Source organism: Plecotus auritus, assembly GCF_963455305.1.
Source record: "Plecotus auritus genome assembly, chromosome: 4".
Lineage (NCBI taxonomy): Eukaryota > Metazoa > Chordata > Mammalia > Chiroptera > Vespertilionidae > Plecotus > Plecotus auritus.
Window position 1 is genome coordinate 95749278 of NC_137775.1, and position 14736 is coordinate 95764013.

Here is a 14736-nt window from a genome sequence, read left to right on the forward strand (position 1 = left end):
CAATGTGATTCTAGTATAAGCCTTCTTATTTACAATATTGCCAGATTATTTCTCCGAAAGAACTATAATATTACTTTCTCTGTTCAAAAACCTAAGTATTGTCCAATATCCAATATCTTAGCTGAACATTCAAACCTTTATAACTTGGCCATAGTCTACCTTTCCAGCCTTGTCCCAAAAGGAGTCACTTGCCATTGTAGAACTCCACGTGGCTTTCCTCCATATCTCACTCTACTCTGTCTAGATAGAATGTCTTCAACACCATTTTCTCCAGTAAACCAATACTCTTCTTTAACAGTTACGGTCTTTAATAAGAAATATATTTCATTCTCCCTGCTAAATAGTAAATTCTTTGAGGACAGGGACTATGGTCTTCTTTACTTTTATATTCTCAATTTTACCTAGTATCATGGTTTATAAATTTAGATAAATATTAGTTCTCTGGTAATCTTTTCAAAGTTAGTAGACAGAACTTTTCAAGAATTTCTAGATATTCATAAAATTTGAAATACCAAATTTCAATCTGTTAACTAAAGCTTTTATAAAAGGCAAAAACTGCTATGTCATAACATTTCTATAATTTTCAACACACTGTAAGTTAAGTTGTGCCCTGAAGGAGATGGTTATAACATTATAAAGATTAAGTGGACAGCCCTAGCTGGGTTGGCTCAGTGGATAGAGCATTGGCCTGCGAACTGAAGGGTCTCGGTTCAATTCCGGTCAAGGGCACATGCCCATTTTGGGGGCTTGATCCCTAGTAAGGGGTGTGCAGGAGGCAGCCAATCAATGATTATCTCTCATCATTAATGTTTCTATCTCTCTTTCCCTCTCTCTTCCTCTCTGAAATCAATAATAAATATATTTAAATAAAATCAATAAAGATTAAGTGGACAATGGATTTCCAAATTATATATATGATAATGGTATTCTATCACTAAGGACTTACAAAAGAGTAACAGAAATCACCTCCTCCCTTCAAATACCTATGTTCTATGAACCCCACAATGTTATTATCTCAGTCAATTGCCTAGAAACATTCAAGGCCCAGTTAGTGACAGAAGTAAGTTTTCCACCAAGGTTCCTAAATCAGGGGCAGGTTCACTAGACTGGTGGTTCTCAACACTTGCTGCAGTTTAGAATCCTCTGCAGAGTTAAAAAGAACAGATTCCTGGCCCTCCATCCAGACCAATTAAATTAGACTTAAGAAATGCTGCTGAAGACTAAAATTTGTTTTAAAAATTCCCAGTGGATACTAATTTTCAGCCAGGGCTGAGAACCACTGGCCTAGACTGGTTGATAATCTTGTATATCTTAACAATTATCATAAAAGGCAATCTTTTAAGATCAACTTAAGCTATACAGAATGGATGAAACTTATCCTCTAATTTACTGACTTGGGTCTATATGCCAACAATTAATCTTGAATTTACAAAGCTGCTATCTTTTTTTCTGGGATGAGGCATTATCAAGAAACTCATGATAGTATTCTTGGGCTGCTTTCTCTACAATTTTACAAGATCTGAGCACTTACACTCCTCTTTACTTGGTGAAGTTACATTCAGTTCTGTCGGAAGCGGCTGCTGGCTGGGACTAAGAGTTGGCGTGGTTATAGAGGTATTGTTGTTGTCACTGGTGGTCTCTTCGGAAAACAAATCTGATTGGCTGTTACTTGTACTTGGAGCGGAATCATCGTCTGGTTGTTTCTTTTGAAAATCTGAAGAGAAAAAGAAAACCAATTTAATGAAGGCATTCATAATCTCCTTGGGTATCAGAAAAAAAAGAAAGTTAGCAAAAGGATGAAATGTACTAGCAGCAATAATAAAGACTAATTTGGGTGATTAAAAAAATGGAGGTGCCTTGGCCGGTATGGCTCATGTAAACTGGTTGGAGTGTCATCTCGTACACCAAGTGGTGGTGGATTTGATTCCTGGTCAGGGCACTTACTGGGTTTGCAGGTTTGATCCCCAGTGGGGGTGGTGCATGTGAAAGACAATCAATGTTTCTCTCTTTCTCTCTCCCCGCCCCCCGCTTTCTGTCACCGCCCCCCCTTTCCTCTCTCTAAAGTCAAATTTAAAAATTGAAGTAAAATACTGGTCAAAAACATATAAAATTGGTAGAGGATAACTAGAATGAAAGCTTTCCAAGGTCCTCACGTTGTTTAGAAGAATGGTAGAATGCTGATTTTAATGTAAGACTTTGCAAAGCAAAATGCATGCTAAAATTTTAGGGATGATCAATAGAACAAAAAAGAAATACAGAAAAGTTGCTCAAACAAACAGAAGACAGGTAAAAAGAGGAAAAAAACTGCAGAAAACTAAGCAGGGTGAATAGAAAACACATAATAAAATAGTAGAAATAAGTACAGACATACTAATAATGGTAATAAATGTAGACAGAATAAACTTAGCAGTTAAAAGAAAGTGGGTTCAGACTGGATAAACAAAGTCTTGTTCTTCGTATATTATAAGAGACATACTAAAAACATTAATATGAGGATATAGAAAATTTAAGTCTATAAAAATATGCCCACAAATACACAATTACTAGTAAAAAGCCAGTAATAGCTCGAGTATTGTCAGAAAACAGACTTTAAGGCAAAAAGCATTATTAGAGATAAAGAGGATCATCATATAACAGTAACAAAATTTTTTTTAACCAGGAAAATAAAACAATTCTGAACCTGTATGTACCTAATAACAAAGCCTCAAAAGCAAAAATGATGGTATTTACTGAAAACAAGACAAATTTACTAACATAATAGGGAAAATTTTAATATATTTGTCTCAGACAAAATAACTAGTAAAATTCATTAAGATTAATAAGCATATACAGAGTCGGGATAAAGTAGATTTACAGTTGTTTATATGAAAAATATAGTAATTAATAATAATATAAGAATCAACTGTTTTGCATACAACTGTAAATGTACTTTTGCCCTGTATAGACTAATGTACCCTACAATTAGATAATGAATTCTTTTAAAAAAACACATGAAGAATATTTATAAGAACTAACTAAAACCTGGCTAAACCATAATCACACACATTAGGCCACAAAGCAAAAGTCTCAACAGATGGCAAAGAGTTAGTATGATACAGACATGATTAGCTAGCTGATAAGAGAACAATTAAGTTAAAAATTCATAACAAAGCCCTAACCGGTTTGGCTCAGTGGATAGAGCATTGGCCTGCGGACTGAAAGGTCCCAGGTTCGATTCCGGTCAAGGGCATGTACCTTGGTTGCAGGCACATCCCCAGTAGGAGGTATGCAGGAGGCAGCTGATCGATGTTTCTCTCTCATCGATGTTTCTAACTCTCTATCCCTCTCCCTTCCTCTCTGTAAAAAATCAATAAAATATATTTTTAAAAAATTCATAAAAATACACTTTAAGCTCATAGTTTAAATCAAAAATTAGAAAGTACTTATAATAATAAAATTACTACTTATCAATATCCAGTAACGATAAAGATGCCCATACATTACCTGTACCACAGTCATTTCATTCCTATATCTATATCTATATCTATATCTATATCTATATATATATATATATCCCTGAAACTCCACACACACATACATCTTTATTATATATTGTCTATAACAGTAAAAAGTCAGATATAACCTGAAAGTTTATATATTGCAATGTAATCAAATAATGGAATAATGTACATAGTGAGAAAAAGTAACTATTGCCAAATACACCAACATGAATCTCAAAATCCTAACATTGACCAAAAAATGCAAGGCACTAAATAACATAATAAGATTGTACTTACATACATCTTTTTTTTAAATATATTTTATTGGTTGTTTACAGAGAGGAAGGAAGAGGGACAGACAGTGAGAAACATCGATGAGAGAGAAACATCGATCAGCTGCCTCCTGCACACCTCCTACTGGGGATGTGCCCGCAACCAAGGTACATGCCCTTGACCGGAATCGAACCTGGGACCTTTCAGTCCGCAGGCCAATGCTCTATCCACCGAGCCAAACCGGTTAGGGCAAGATTGTACTTACATACATCTTAAAAAATAAGTAAAACTCAATGTATTGTTTAGGAATGTGTATGTTTAACCACTAAAAAATACTACCACAATTCAGGATAGTGGCTACCTCTTAGGTTGAGGAAGGGAGATGTGAAAATGAGAGGTTACAAAAATATTCAAAATTATAGGAATTCCACTGACAGAGAATGGATTAAAATGGTATATTCAAGCATATAATGGAATGTTCTATGGAAGTTAAAATAAGTGAATAAAGCTACAAATGTAACAGAAAAATCTAAAAAACGATTCAGAAAAAAAAGCAAGCCACAGAAGGATATATATAGTACTAGAGGCCCAATGCACGAAGATTCATGCAAGAATGGGCCTTCCTTCCCCTGGCTGCAGGCACCGTCTTCGCTCCGGCTGGAGCCGCCTTTCTGCCTTCGCTTGCTCTGGACTGGAGTCGCCTTTCCGCCTTCCCACACTGCCCAGAGGCCCAGAGAGGCTGGGGTGGTGAGGAACGCCTGCATCCCGCCCCCTCGCCACTCAGCGCCTGTGTATGCAAATTAACCTACCATCTTTGTTGGGTTAATTTGCATACTCACTCCTGATTGGCTGGTGGGTGTCACGAAGGTACAGTTAATTTACATCTTTCTCTTTTATTAGTGTAGGTAATATTTATATAATAAATTTAAATATGTAAAATACCATATTTATGAATACATAATTATAATACAAAAACATGCATGAAAATGACACACCAAATTCAAGATAGTGTTTATTGGGGGAGGAAAAAAGAGGAGTTTTCAAATCTATCTGTACTTTTTTTCTTTCTTAAAGCTGATGATAGGCTAAAATTATTATGTATGTTATGTATATGTTTCATTTTAAAAATCTACCTGGGGGGCGGGTGTTGAGGTGGAGGGAGTCAATGGGAAAAAAGGGGTCATCTGTAATATTTTCAACAATAAAGATAAATTTTAAAAAATCTAATGGTAGACTATGAAGTGCAGATTATATTTTACTATGTTAATTCAGAGAAGGATAGAAGATCCTGGCAACTCCACATTGCTTTATCATTTGAACCACAGAGAAGCTGCTACTATGCTGCATAACCTTATCAGAACTACTGTTTGAGATATTCTGAGTATCAGAATTGCTAGTTTATGTTACCCTGAGGCCAGGCACTAAGTGAAATGTTCTAGGTATATAATCCATTTACTTTAATCCTAGAGACAAGGCTAACAAGGGAGGTATGATTAACACCACTTTACTGATGAAGAAATTGAGGCTCAGAAAATTTAGGTCATTTGTTCCAAATTATCAGTTAGAAAATAGTAGGATCAGGATTTAAATGCAGCTCCATCTGACACCAAAACCCATGGTCTTCAATCACAGGATGTAAGAATGGTGAACACTAGACTGGCCAGGAAAAGGCCTCCACATCAAAACTCTACCCAGTTATTGCAGCAAAGATGAGTGCAATGGAAGAATCACTACCCTGATGTGCCAATCACTGTTCTAAAGTCTTTACTGCTTCTTTTCTATGTATTTATTTCTCTTAGCCATTCTTATTCTTCAAGTGTTTTGACATTTTTAAATGGCTTATTATCTCAATGTTATTTACAACACCTTTGGAGGAAAAGACACTATATAAATGGAGTAAAAATACTGCAATAATGATGCTTCTTTTTTATGTCATGTCATCTCATTAGTTCTGCTATGCCAATAATCATTGTGTCCCTCCTATAACTACCTCTCTACCATTTAATTGGAAATGCTATAAGGCCCTAAAAGAACTGAAACTAAATAATCATTGTACCATCTAGCACAATCCCCAGTCCTCTTTGAGGTTAAATGATGTTTTTGTTTAAAGACACTGTTACCAAATCCCACCCACATAATCTCCAGTCCAGTCCATGCTTGCCATGCTCCTCGATGTTCAGGTACTTTTCTTTTGTAAATCTGCAGTTGGCACAATATACCTTCTATTTTTTTGTTGTTATTGTTGCTATCCACTGATTTTTAGAGAATGGGAGGGAGGCAGGGAAGGAGGGAAGAGAGAGAGCGAGAGCGAGAGCGAGAGCGAGAGCGAGAGCGAGAGAGAGAGAGAGAGAGAGAGAGAGAGAGAGATGAGAAAGACACATCGATTGGCTGCCTCCTGTACGTGCCCCAACTGGGCCTGGGGATCGAAACTGCAACCTGGGTATGTGCCCCTGACTGGGAATGGAACACAGGACCCTTTGGTGCATGGGCTGATGCTCTAACCACTGAGCACACTGACCAGGGCACACTGTACCTACTTTTAACCCATCCTCCTGCTTTTCTGCACCCCCACAGAGCGATGGTTGAAAAAATCATCAAGCGAAAAGTCTTCATTACAAACCAAACTGGCTGCACACAAGAGAACTCATATAAACTCTACACATTCTCTACTTCAATTCAATAAAGAACCTAAGAATCACAAAATTTACGAGAACTTTAAATATCCAACTCAATCCTCTCCCTACATAGAGAGAAAAAGAAAGACCCAAGAAAGTTAATGCCAACTCACCAGAAATTTACAGAGTTAATCCTCAGAGTTGTATAACTCGTAGAAAAATTAGCAGCCTGTACAATAGAAGAGCTTTAGAGTTTTTAATCTGTATTCAAATCCTGACCACTATTTACTGGGCATATGGCTAAAGAGCAAATTGTTTAATCTTTTGGGGTCTTGTCTGTAAAATGAAGGAAGATAGAGTTGTTAATTCTACCTCTCAGAATAATATCGACTAAATAAGATAATGTATTTATATAATGTATCTAGCACATGAGTATTAAACAAATATCATCCTATCTAATAAAAGAGTAATATGCAAATTGACCATCACTCCAACACACAAGATGGCTGCCCCTATGTGGTCAAAGATCCTGCCCCCATGTAGACACAAGATGGCCAGTGGGGGAGGACAGTTGGGAGGGACCAGGCCTGCAAGGGAGGGCAGTTGGGGGCAATCAAGCCTGCAGGGGAGGGCAGTTCGGGGTGATCAGGCCGGCAGAGGAGGGAAGTTGGGGGCAACCGGGCCTGCAGGGAAGGGCAGTGGGGGGGTACCCAGGCCTGCAGGGGAGGGCAGTTAGGGGTGACTAGGCCTTCAGGGGAGGGCAGTTAGGGGTACCCAGGCCTGCAGGGGAGGGCAGTTAGGGTCAATCAGGCTGGCAGGGAAGCTGTTAGGCATCAACCACACTGGCAGGGGAGTGGTTAGGGGGTGATCAGGATGGGAAGCAGAAGCAGTTAGGGGCAATTAGAAAGGCAGGCAGGCAAGCAGTTGGGAGCCAGCAGTCCTGGATTGTGAGAGGGATGTCCGACTGCCCGTTTAGGCCCGATCCTACTAGTAGGATCCTCCTAATAGGATCGGGCCTAAACGGGCAGTCGGACATCCCTCGAGGGGTCCCAGATTGGAGAGGGTGCAGGTTGGGCTGAGGGACACCACCCCCCCTGCACGAATTTCATGCACCGGGCCTCTAGCTACAAATAAAAGGTATTTTCCTAGTTTAAAGAAACAGCATGAAGTTATCTCTTCCATTTAGCCCTGATGTTGTTGTTGTTGTTGTTGTTTTTAGGTTTTTTAAAAGACTTTGATTTCAGAGAGGAAGGGAAAAGGAGAGAGAGATAGAAACATCAATGATGAGAGAGAATCATTGATTGGCTGCTGCTTGCTCGCCCCCCACTGGGGATTGAACCTGCAACCCAGGCATGTGCCCTTGGCCGGAATCAAACCTGGGACCCTTCAGTCCACAGGCTGACACTTTATCCACTCAGCCAAGCTGGCTAGGACTAGCCCTGATGTTTACATTGTAGTTCTTACTCTCTTATTCCTTTTCTTTCTGAATCAGTCAGCATCCAACTTCTGACATAAACAAAGTTCCCAGAAGTCTAGAATAGCAGATTTATATCACATGTAAAAAAAAAAAGAAAAGAAAGGAAAATAAACAACATAACAAGCAAACAGACTGCCTCTCATCACTCTACTCAGGAAAGCAGAGGGGGAAAGGTCCAGAAACGTTGCTTCATTTGACCCAGACACAGTGAAGGCTTGTTCAATTGGTTTCTGTATAAGTGGGAAAACTAGAAATCTACGCACTTATCCATCTCTGAGAAAATATTAGGAATAATTATCTATTTTTGTAAATTGGTAAGAGTTAATGGTATATCCAAAGCTATAAACTTGTTTTTGAATAATAAAGCTTTTCCAAATTAAACTGCTATGTGTGAAACCTGAGTAAAAACATTTGAACTTTAATGGGATTTCAGTTCAAAAGAACCCCATATTTCAGGAGCTTACCTTACTATCAATTAAGGGGAAAATAATTTCTTAAGAAAGGTACTCTTGGAACCTTAAGTATCCAGAAATGGGATGTTTTCACAAGACAGAGAATCTGATCTAATGGTGCCAACTGAACCAAAATGGCCAGTGAAGTCACTGGACATATTTTTCTCCATTTTTAGAATTATTTTTCTCATAGGTCAATCTTCTTACTACAAAGTGTACCTCAAAAGACTAGGAGCACTGAAAAAACACCTCACTCTGCTCTGCTGACAAGCCCATTCACCTGGCCAATCTCATTGAGACTATACTTTACCTAGTCATTACTCAAAACTCACCTCTCATTTGGATATGCCCCAACTGTTTACCTCTCAAACATACTACACAGATTTGGCAAGATGCTTATTAGTTCACCTGCCAAAATTCCCACTCCACTTCCAGATTATAACAATAACCATGTTTTTTGTTTTTTTAATGATTTCTTCAAAGGAGAAAAACACAAAAGTGATTTGGAAAAGACTTCACTGAACTTCCTTTCTTTGAAAATAAATGGTCTTGTAAAAAAAAACCCTCTTCAGTATGCTAGTTTTTGTTCTGAGCAATACCTTACATGAGTACTTTTTTGTCACATACAGAAGGTGTGATCACTAATAGGTAAATAGTATGTCCATTTATAATATAACAAACGAATTCACTATTGTTTTCTTTTCTTTTTATTATATAATTTTCCACTATTACAATCTTTTATCAAACTCCATTAGGTTATACTGCTGGAAGTAGATCACCTGGATAAGGGAGGATGCACATTTTTAGAGCATTTGGTACGTATTATCAATTTCTCTTGACACAAACCCTGTGATTTCCCACAGCCCAACACTTACTATCCTATCTAATAAAATAGTAATATGCAAATTAACCATCACTCCGCTACACCCACAAGCCACGCCCACCAGCCAATCAGGAGCGAATATGCAAATAAACCCAAACAAGATGGCTGCCGCCACAGAGAGCAGGAGGGAGGCATGGGGTTCCCCGGCAATGGAGGAAGCCAAGCTTTCCGCCTGCCCTTGCAGGCCTAGGCCTCCACTCAAGGCTACAAAGTTTCAATGATAGAAAATACATAAAGATAAATAAATCCCAACAGAAATTGTGGCAGCCATGGAGCTGGAAAGAATAGGAGACTAGGGTTGCCCGTGGCGATGGAGGAAGCCAAGCTTTCCGCACACACTGGCCGGTCCAGGCTTCCGCTTAAGGCTACAAAGTTTCAATTATAGAAGATACATAAGTCCCAACAGAAGTGGCTGCTGCCACGGAGCTAGCAGAAGGCTTGGCTCCGCTCCAGGCTACAAAGTTTCAATTGTAGAAGATAAATAAACCCCAGATACCAGGGCCTCTGCTTGGGTCGCCCGGGGGTGTGGCCAATCTGCAAAGCACCACAGGCCCCTCGCCCAGGCCGCCCCACGCCCCAAGGGAACCCCCACCCTGATCCGGACACCCTTCAGGGCAAACCAGCTGGCCCGACCTGTGCACCAGGCCTCTATCCTACCTAATAAAAAGTAATATGCAGATTGACCATCACTCCTGCCCCCATTTGGACACAAGATGGCCACCACAAGATGGCCAGCAGGGGAGGGCAGTTGGGAGGGACCAGGTCTCCAAGGGAGGGCAGTTGTGGGTGATGAGGCCAGCAGGGGAGGGCAGTTAGGGGTGACCCGGCTGGCAGAGGAGGAAAGTTGGGGGTGACCAGGCCTGCAGGGAAAGGCAGTTGGGAGGGACCCAGGCCTGCAGGGGAGAGCAGTTGGGGGGGGTACCAGGCCTGCAGGGGAGAGCAGTTAGGGGTGACCAGGCCTGCAGGGGAGGGCAGTTGGTGGGGACCCAGGCCTGCAGGGGAGAGCAGTTGGGGGGACCAGGCCTGCAGGGGAGGTCAGTTAGGGGCAATCGGGCCGGCAGGGGACCAGTTATGCATCAATCAGGCTGGCAGGGGAGTGGTTAGGGGGTGATCAGGCTGGCAGGCAGAAGTGGTTAGGGGCAATCAGGAAGGCAGGCAGGTGAGCAGTTGGGAGCCAGCAGTCCTAGATTGTGAGAGGGATCCCAGACTGGAGAGGGTACAGGCTGGGCTGAGGGACACACCCCCCTCCGTGCACGAATTTTGTGCACCGGGCCTCTAGTGGTACATAAGATTCATCTATTTGTCAGTTTCCCACATTAGACAGGCCCAGGGGGAAAAAAGACTGCTCAATAAATGTTAGCAGAATTTAAGGGCAAAATATTTTTCTGTGGAAAACCTATCACTGGATTACATTTAAAGTTATTTATCAATTGTTATTTTAAACCTTTCACAAACTATTCTGTATGCCTGTAAGGACCCTCCTACCATCATCTGGGCTAGTATATCTAAGAGATGAAGTGCTCACTCAGTACCTGTGAATTTCTGTTTTCATAAATCATAAGTAGAGATAAGAAATTCAACTGCATTTGTTCTAACTCATTCATTAAGTCTATTTGGCCACTAATACGACTTCTATATCATTATTATAATCACTAAAGTTGGGTATAAAGAAAATCAAATTGGAGGTAGAATAGGAACTAAGAGTTAAGTTCCTACAATGAGTACAATGAGCAAGGCACTCTGCCAGAGGTCTTATATTCATTTTCTCATTTAATTCTCAAAATAAGCTGGGCAGTAGATGTTATCCCCACATTTCAGCAGAGAACAGTGGAGCATGGCAAGCTTGCGGAAACCTGCCTCATCCTAATAAGTGTTGGAGGTGGGGTTTGAGACCTAGGTTTATGTGACTATAATGTCCACACTCTTCCCACTGTGTCATGCAGCACTGAAGCAACCACCGCCCAGCTTGCCAAAATACAAAAGCTGAAAGTTTACAGGGGTTACTTTTCTACTTACCACATTCCCAGTTTCCAAACCCCACCCAAATTTATTTCACAGATTATAATTCATGTTGTCACTGGAAGCACTAATTTGGTGTTTGACCAAACATGCAGTATAAAATGCTGCATGTTTCAAGTACCCAATTAAAGTAAAATGGAAATGTCACAAATAAAAATTCAATTCTGATATCTGCAGAGTTTGGGTCTTGCAAGGCACTGTATTAAGGCTTCTTTTATCAGAATACGGTTCTTTCTCCTCTTGTTCATCCCTTCTCCCAATTATGTCCATAACAGGTTACAGACTAATTCATAAGTACATTTCTAGATTTTTAAAATTGCGCATTCCCACCCACCATGACAAACCTTGGATATCTTATTTTTAAAAACTACAAAGCCATTAGCAGTAGCCAGCCAATTCATAAACCAGAGTTTCAGCCATCTAATTAAAATTTTAATAAAATTCTAGTAGTTGGATGTTAACCTGAGTTAATAGCCTCAGCAAAAACAAACTGGTTTAAATAAGAATTAGCAAGAACCAAAGGAATGGTTACTATTAAAACTAAAATGCAACGACCTTAGATGCTAGTTTATAGGGGAAACTGTTTCTGCTCAATGTGACTGGGTTCATTTAAATGTCCTTTTGTAACCAATCTTCCGGCTTCTTTAAAAAAAACAAACAGACTACTGTTCTGACGCGAGTCATGCCAGGGTATGTAGACCTGTAGCCCCATCCCGGCATATTCAATCTAATGCCCCTGCACAACTGGCCCCACCACCTTAACATGGTGCAACTGGCCTTGCCACTGTGACCCAAAGCTCCCAGACAGACAGACCTGCCATTCAGACCCTTTGGACATTACCTGGTGCCCCTGGCAGATCGGCCCTGCCAACTTGTGACTGGCCCCGTAACCGTGACCTGACACCCCCAGATGCACAGACCTGCCTCCATGACCAGGCACACCTGACCCAGCACCACCAGAAGATCGGACTTACCGCTGCAACTCAGCTCACCTCACCTGTGTCCCAGACTACCATGCAAGTAGAAATGAAAAAAAAAAAAAAAAGCTGGGGTAGCAATACTCCTATCTGACAAACTAGGCTTCAAAATGAAAGCCATAACAAGAGACAATGAAGGCCACTTCATAATACTAAAAAGATCAATATAATAAGAGGATATAACCCTGGTAAACATATATGCACCCAATATAGGAGCAACCAAACATATAAAAAAGACTTCTGGAGGACTTAAAAGGAGAGATCAACAGCAATACAATCATAGTAGGGGACTTTAACACCCTACTGACATCACTTGATAGATCTTCTAGACAAAAAATCCACAAGGGAACAGCGAGCGGCCCTAAACAACACACTAGATTAAATGCATTTAATTGACATTTACAGAACATTTCACCCCAAAGCTGCCAAATATACATTCTTTTCAAGAGCACATGGGACATTCTCAAAGACAGACTATATATTGGGACATGAACTAAGTATCTACAAATTCAAGAGGATTGAAATCAAATCAAGCATCTTCTTGGATCACAATCATATGAAACTAGAAACCAACTACAATAAAAATACCCCAAATCATTCAAACACGTGGAGGAAGGCTAAAGAACATATTATTAAACAATGAATGGGTTGCCAATGAGATCAAGGAAGAAGTTAAAAAAAAAAACTTCCTGAAAACAAATGAAAATGAACATACAACAACCTAAAATCTCTGGGACACAGCAAAAACAGCCCTGAGAGGGAAGTTCAAAGCACTACAGGCCTACCTCAAGAAACAAGAAAAATTTCTAATAAATGATCTAACCCCACAACTTAACAGAATTAGAAAGAAAACAACAAGAAAAGCTCAGAGAAAATAGAAGGAAATAAAAAAGATCAGAGCAGAAATAAATGACTGAGAGACTACAAAAACAATACAAAAGATCAATGAAACCAAGAGCTGGTTCTTTGAAAAGATAAACAATATTGATAAACCTTTAGCCAGACTCATCAAGAAACAAAAAAAGGAGACCCAAATAAATAAAAGCAGAAATGAAAGAGGTGAACAACTGACACCACAGAAATACAAAGGATTGTTAGAAAATACTATATTTCTACAACTACATTATGCCAACAAGCTGTACAACCTGGACAAAATGGACAAATTCCTAGAGAAATATAATCTTCCAAAACTGAATCAAGAAGAATTAAAAAAAACCTGAATCAGCTGATAACTGATGAAACTGAACCAGTAATAAAAAAAAAAAAAAAAAAATCTTCTAACAACCAACCAAACAAACAAAAAAGAAAACAAAAACCTTTACCCTTCCAGATTCTCCCCTATGTTCTCATGATGATTCCACCTCTTTAAAAATCAGACTGTCATCCTGGCTGGTGTGCTCAGTTAGTTGGGTGTCATCCTGTGCACCAAGAGGTTGCTGGTTCCATTCTAGTCAGGGCACATGCCTGGGTTGTGGGCTCAATCCCCAGTAGGGAGCACGCAGGAGGTACCCACTCGCCTGCTCGATATTTCTCTCTCACATCAATGTGTTTCTCTATCTCTCTGTCCCCCTCCCTCCCTCCCCCCACCCTCGCTTTCTCTCTTTCTAAAAAGCAATAAAAATATATATATTTAAAATCTGGCTACCCATGGGGGACAAAAATCAGGCTGTCTTCACTGATCTCAGAATACACTGTTTTGATACTGATCAATACTTTCAGACAAGTTTAAAATATACATATTTCACATACCACATATACATTCATAAACACACACACACACACACACATATATGCTATTAGTGATAAATGACTCCTGTTCTACTGTATGTTCCCTATCTATGCCCATAAATCTCTCAGGGGATGGCATCAAAATTCTCCATCAGAGTCTGAAGTCAGAAGTCTGTGAATCCTCTCAAGACTCCACATTCTCCCTCCCTTAATTCTACATCTCAAAAGTCACTAAGTGTAGTCATTTACAATTCCTAAATATTTCTTGAATTCACCCACTTCTCCAATACACTCTAGCCTAAGGCAACATCATATTGAAGATTCATTCAAAAGCATACTAATTTACTTATTTGCATACTGTCATCTCATGGCCCACTCTAATCCATTCTCCACAAAGCAATCAGAGTGATATAAAAAAATTCTGATAAAGGAATTTTCTTCTATAAACCTTAGAATGACCTCCCACTGCCTTTATAATCAGATTCAAAGTCCTAAACATGGCTTAGAAATTAGAAGTCTCCCCAAGAACAGGCTCCTGGTTATCTCTTTTGTCTCACCTTAAACCACTGCTCTTCCTCTCCCTCCTTCTGCTTCAGTCATTTTGGAGTTCTTCTGATTTTTCAAATATCCATATTCTGTATTCTTTCTCAACCTGGAACACTGTAATCATGGCATGTGGGAAACTATCTTCTTTATCCTGCTATTCACTCTGGTAATTCTTACTCATCTTTGAACCGATTTCCTCAGTGAGGCCCTTAATATCATCCACAGAAGACACTTAATAAGTGTTTGTTGAAGGAATGAGTGAATATCTTATTCACTGTATATCCTAG

At 39.8% G+C, this 14736-nt stretch overlaps 1 protein-coding gene across 1 annotated transcript in view; it reads right to left on the reverse strand.

The window, feature by feature from the left end:
• Positions 1–14736, reverse strand: part of ZFAND3 (zinc finger AN1-type containing 3) — a 390067-nt gene that overhangs the window by 118748 nt on the left and 256583 nt on the right. The window contains exon 3 of the mRNA XM_080665255.1: positions 1532–1714. Coding sequence (XP_080521381.1) covers positions 1532–1714 — 183 coding nt within the window. The remainder of the gene's footprint in view (positions 1–1531; positions 1715–14736) is intronic.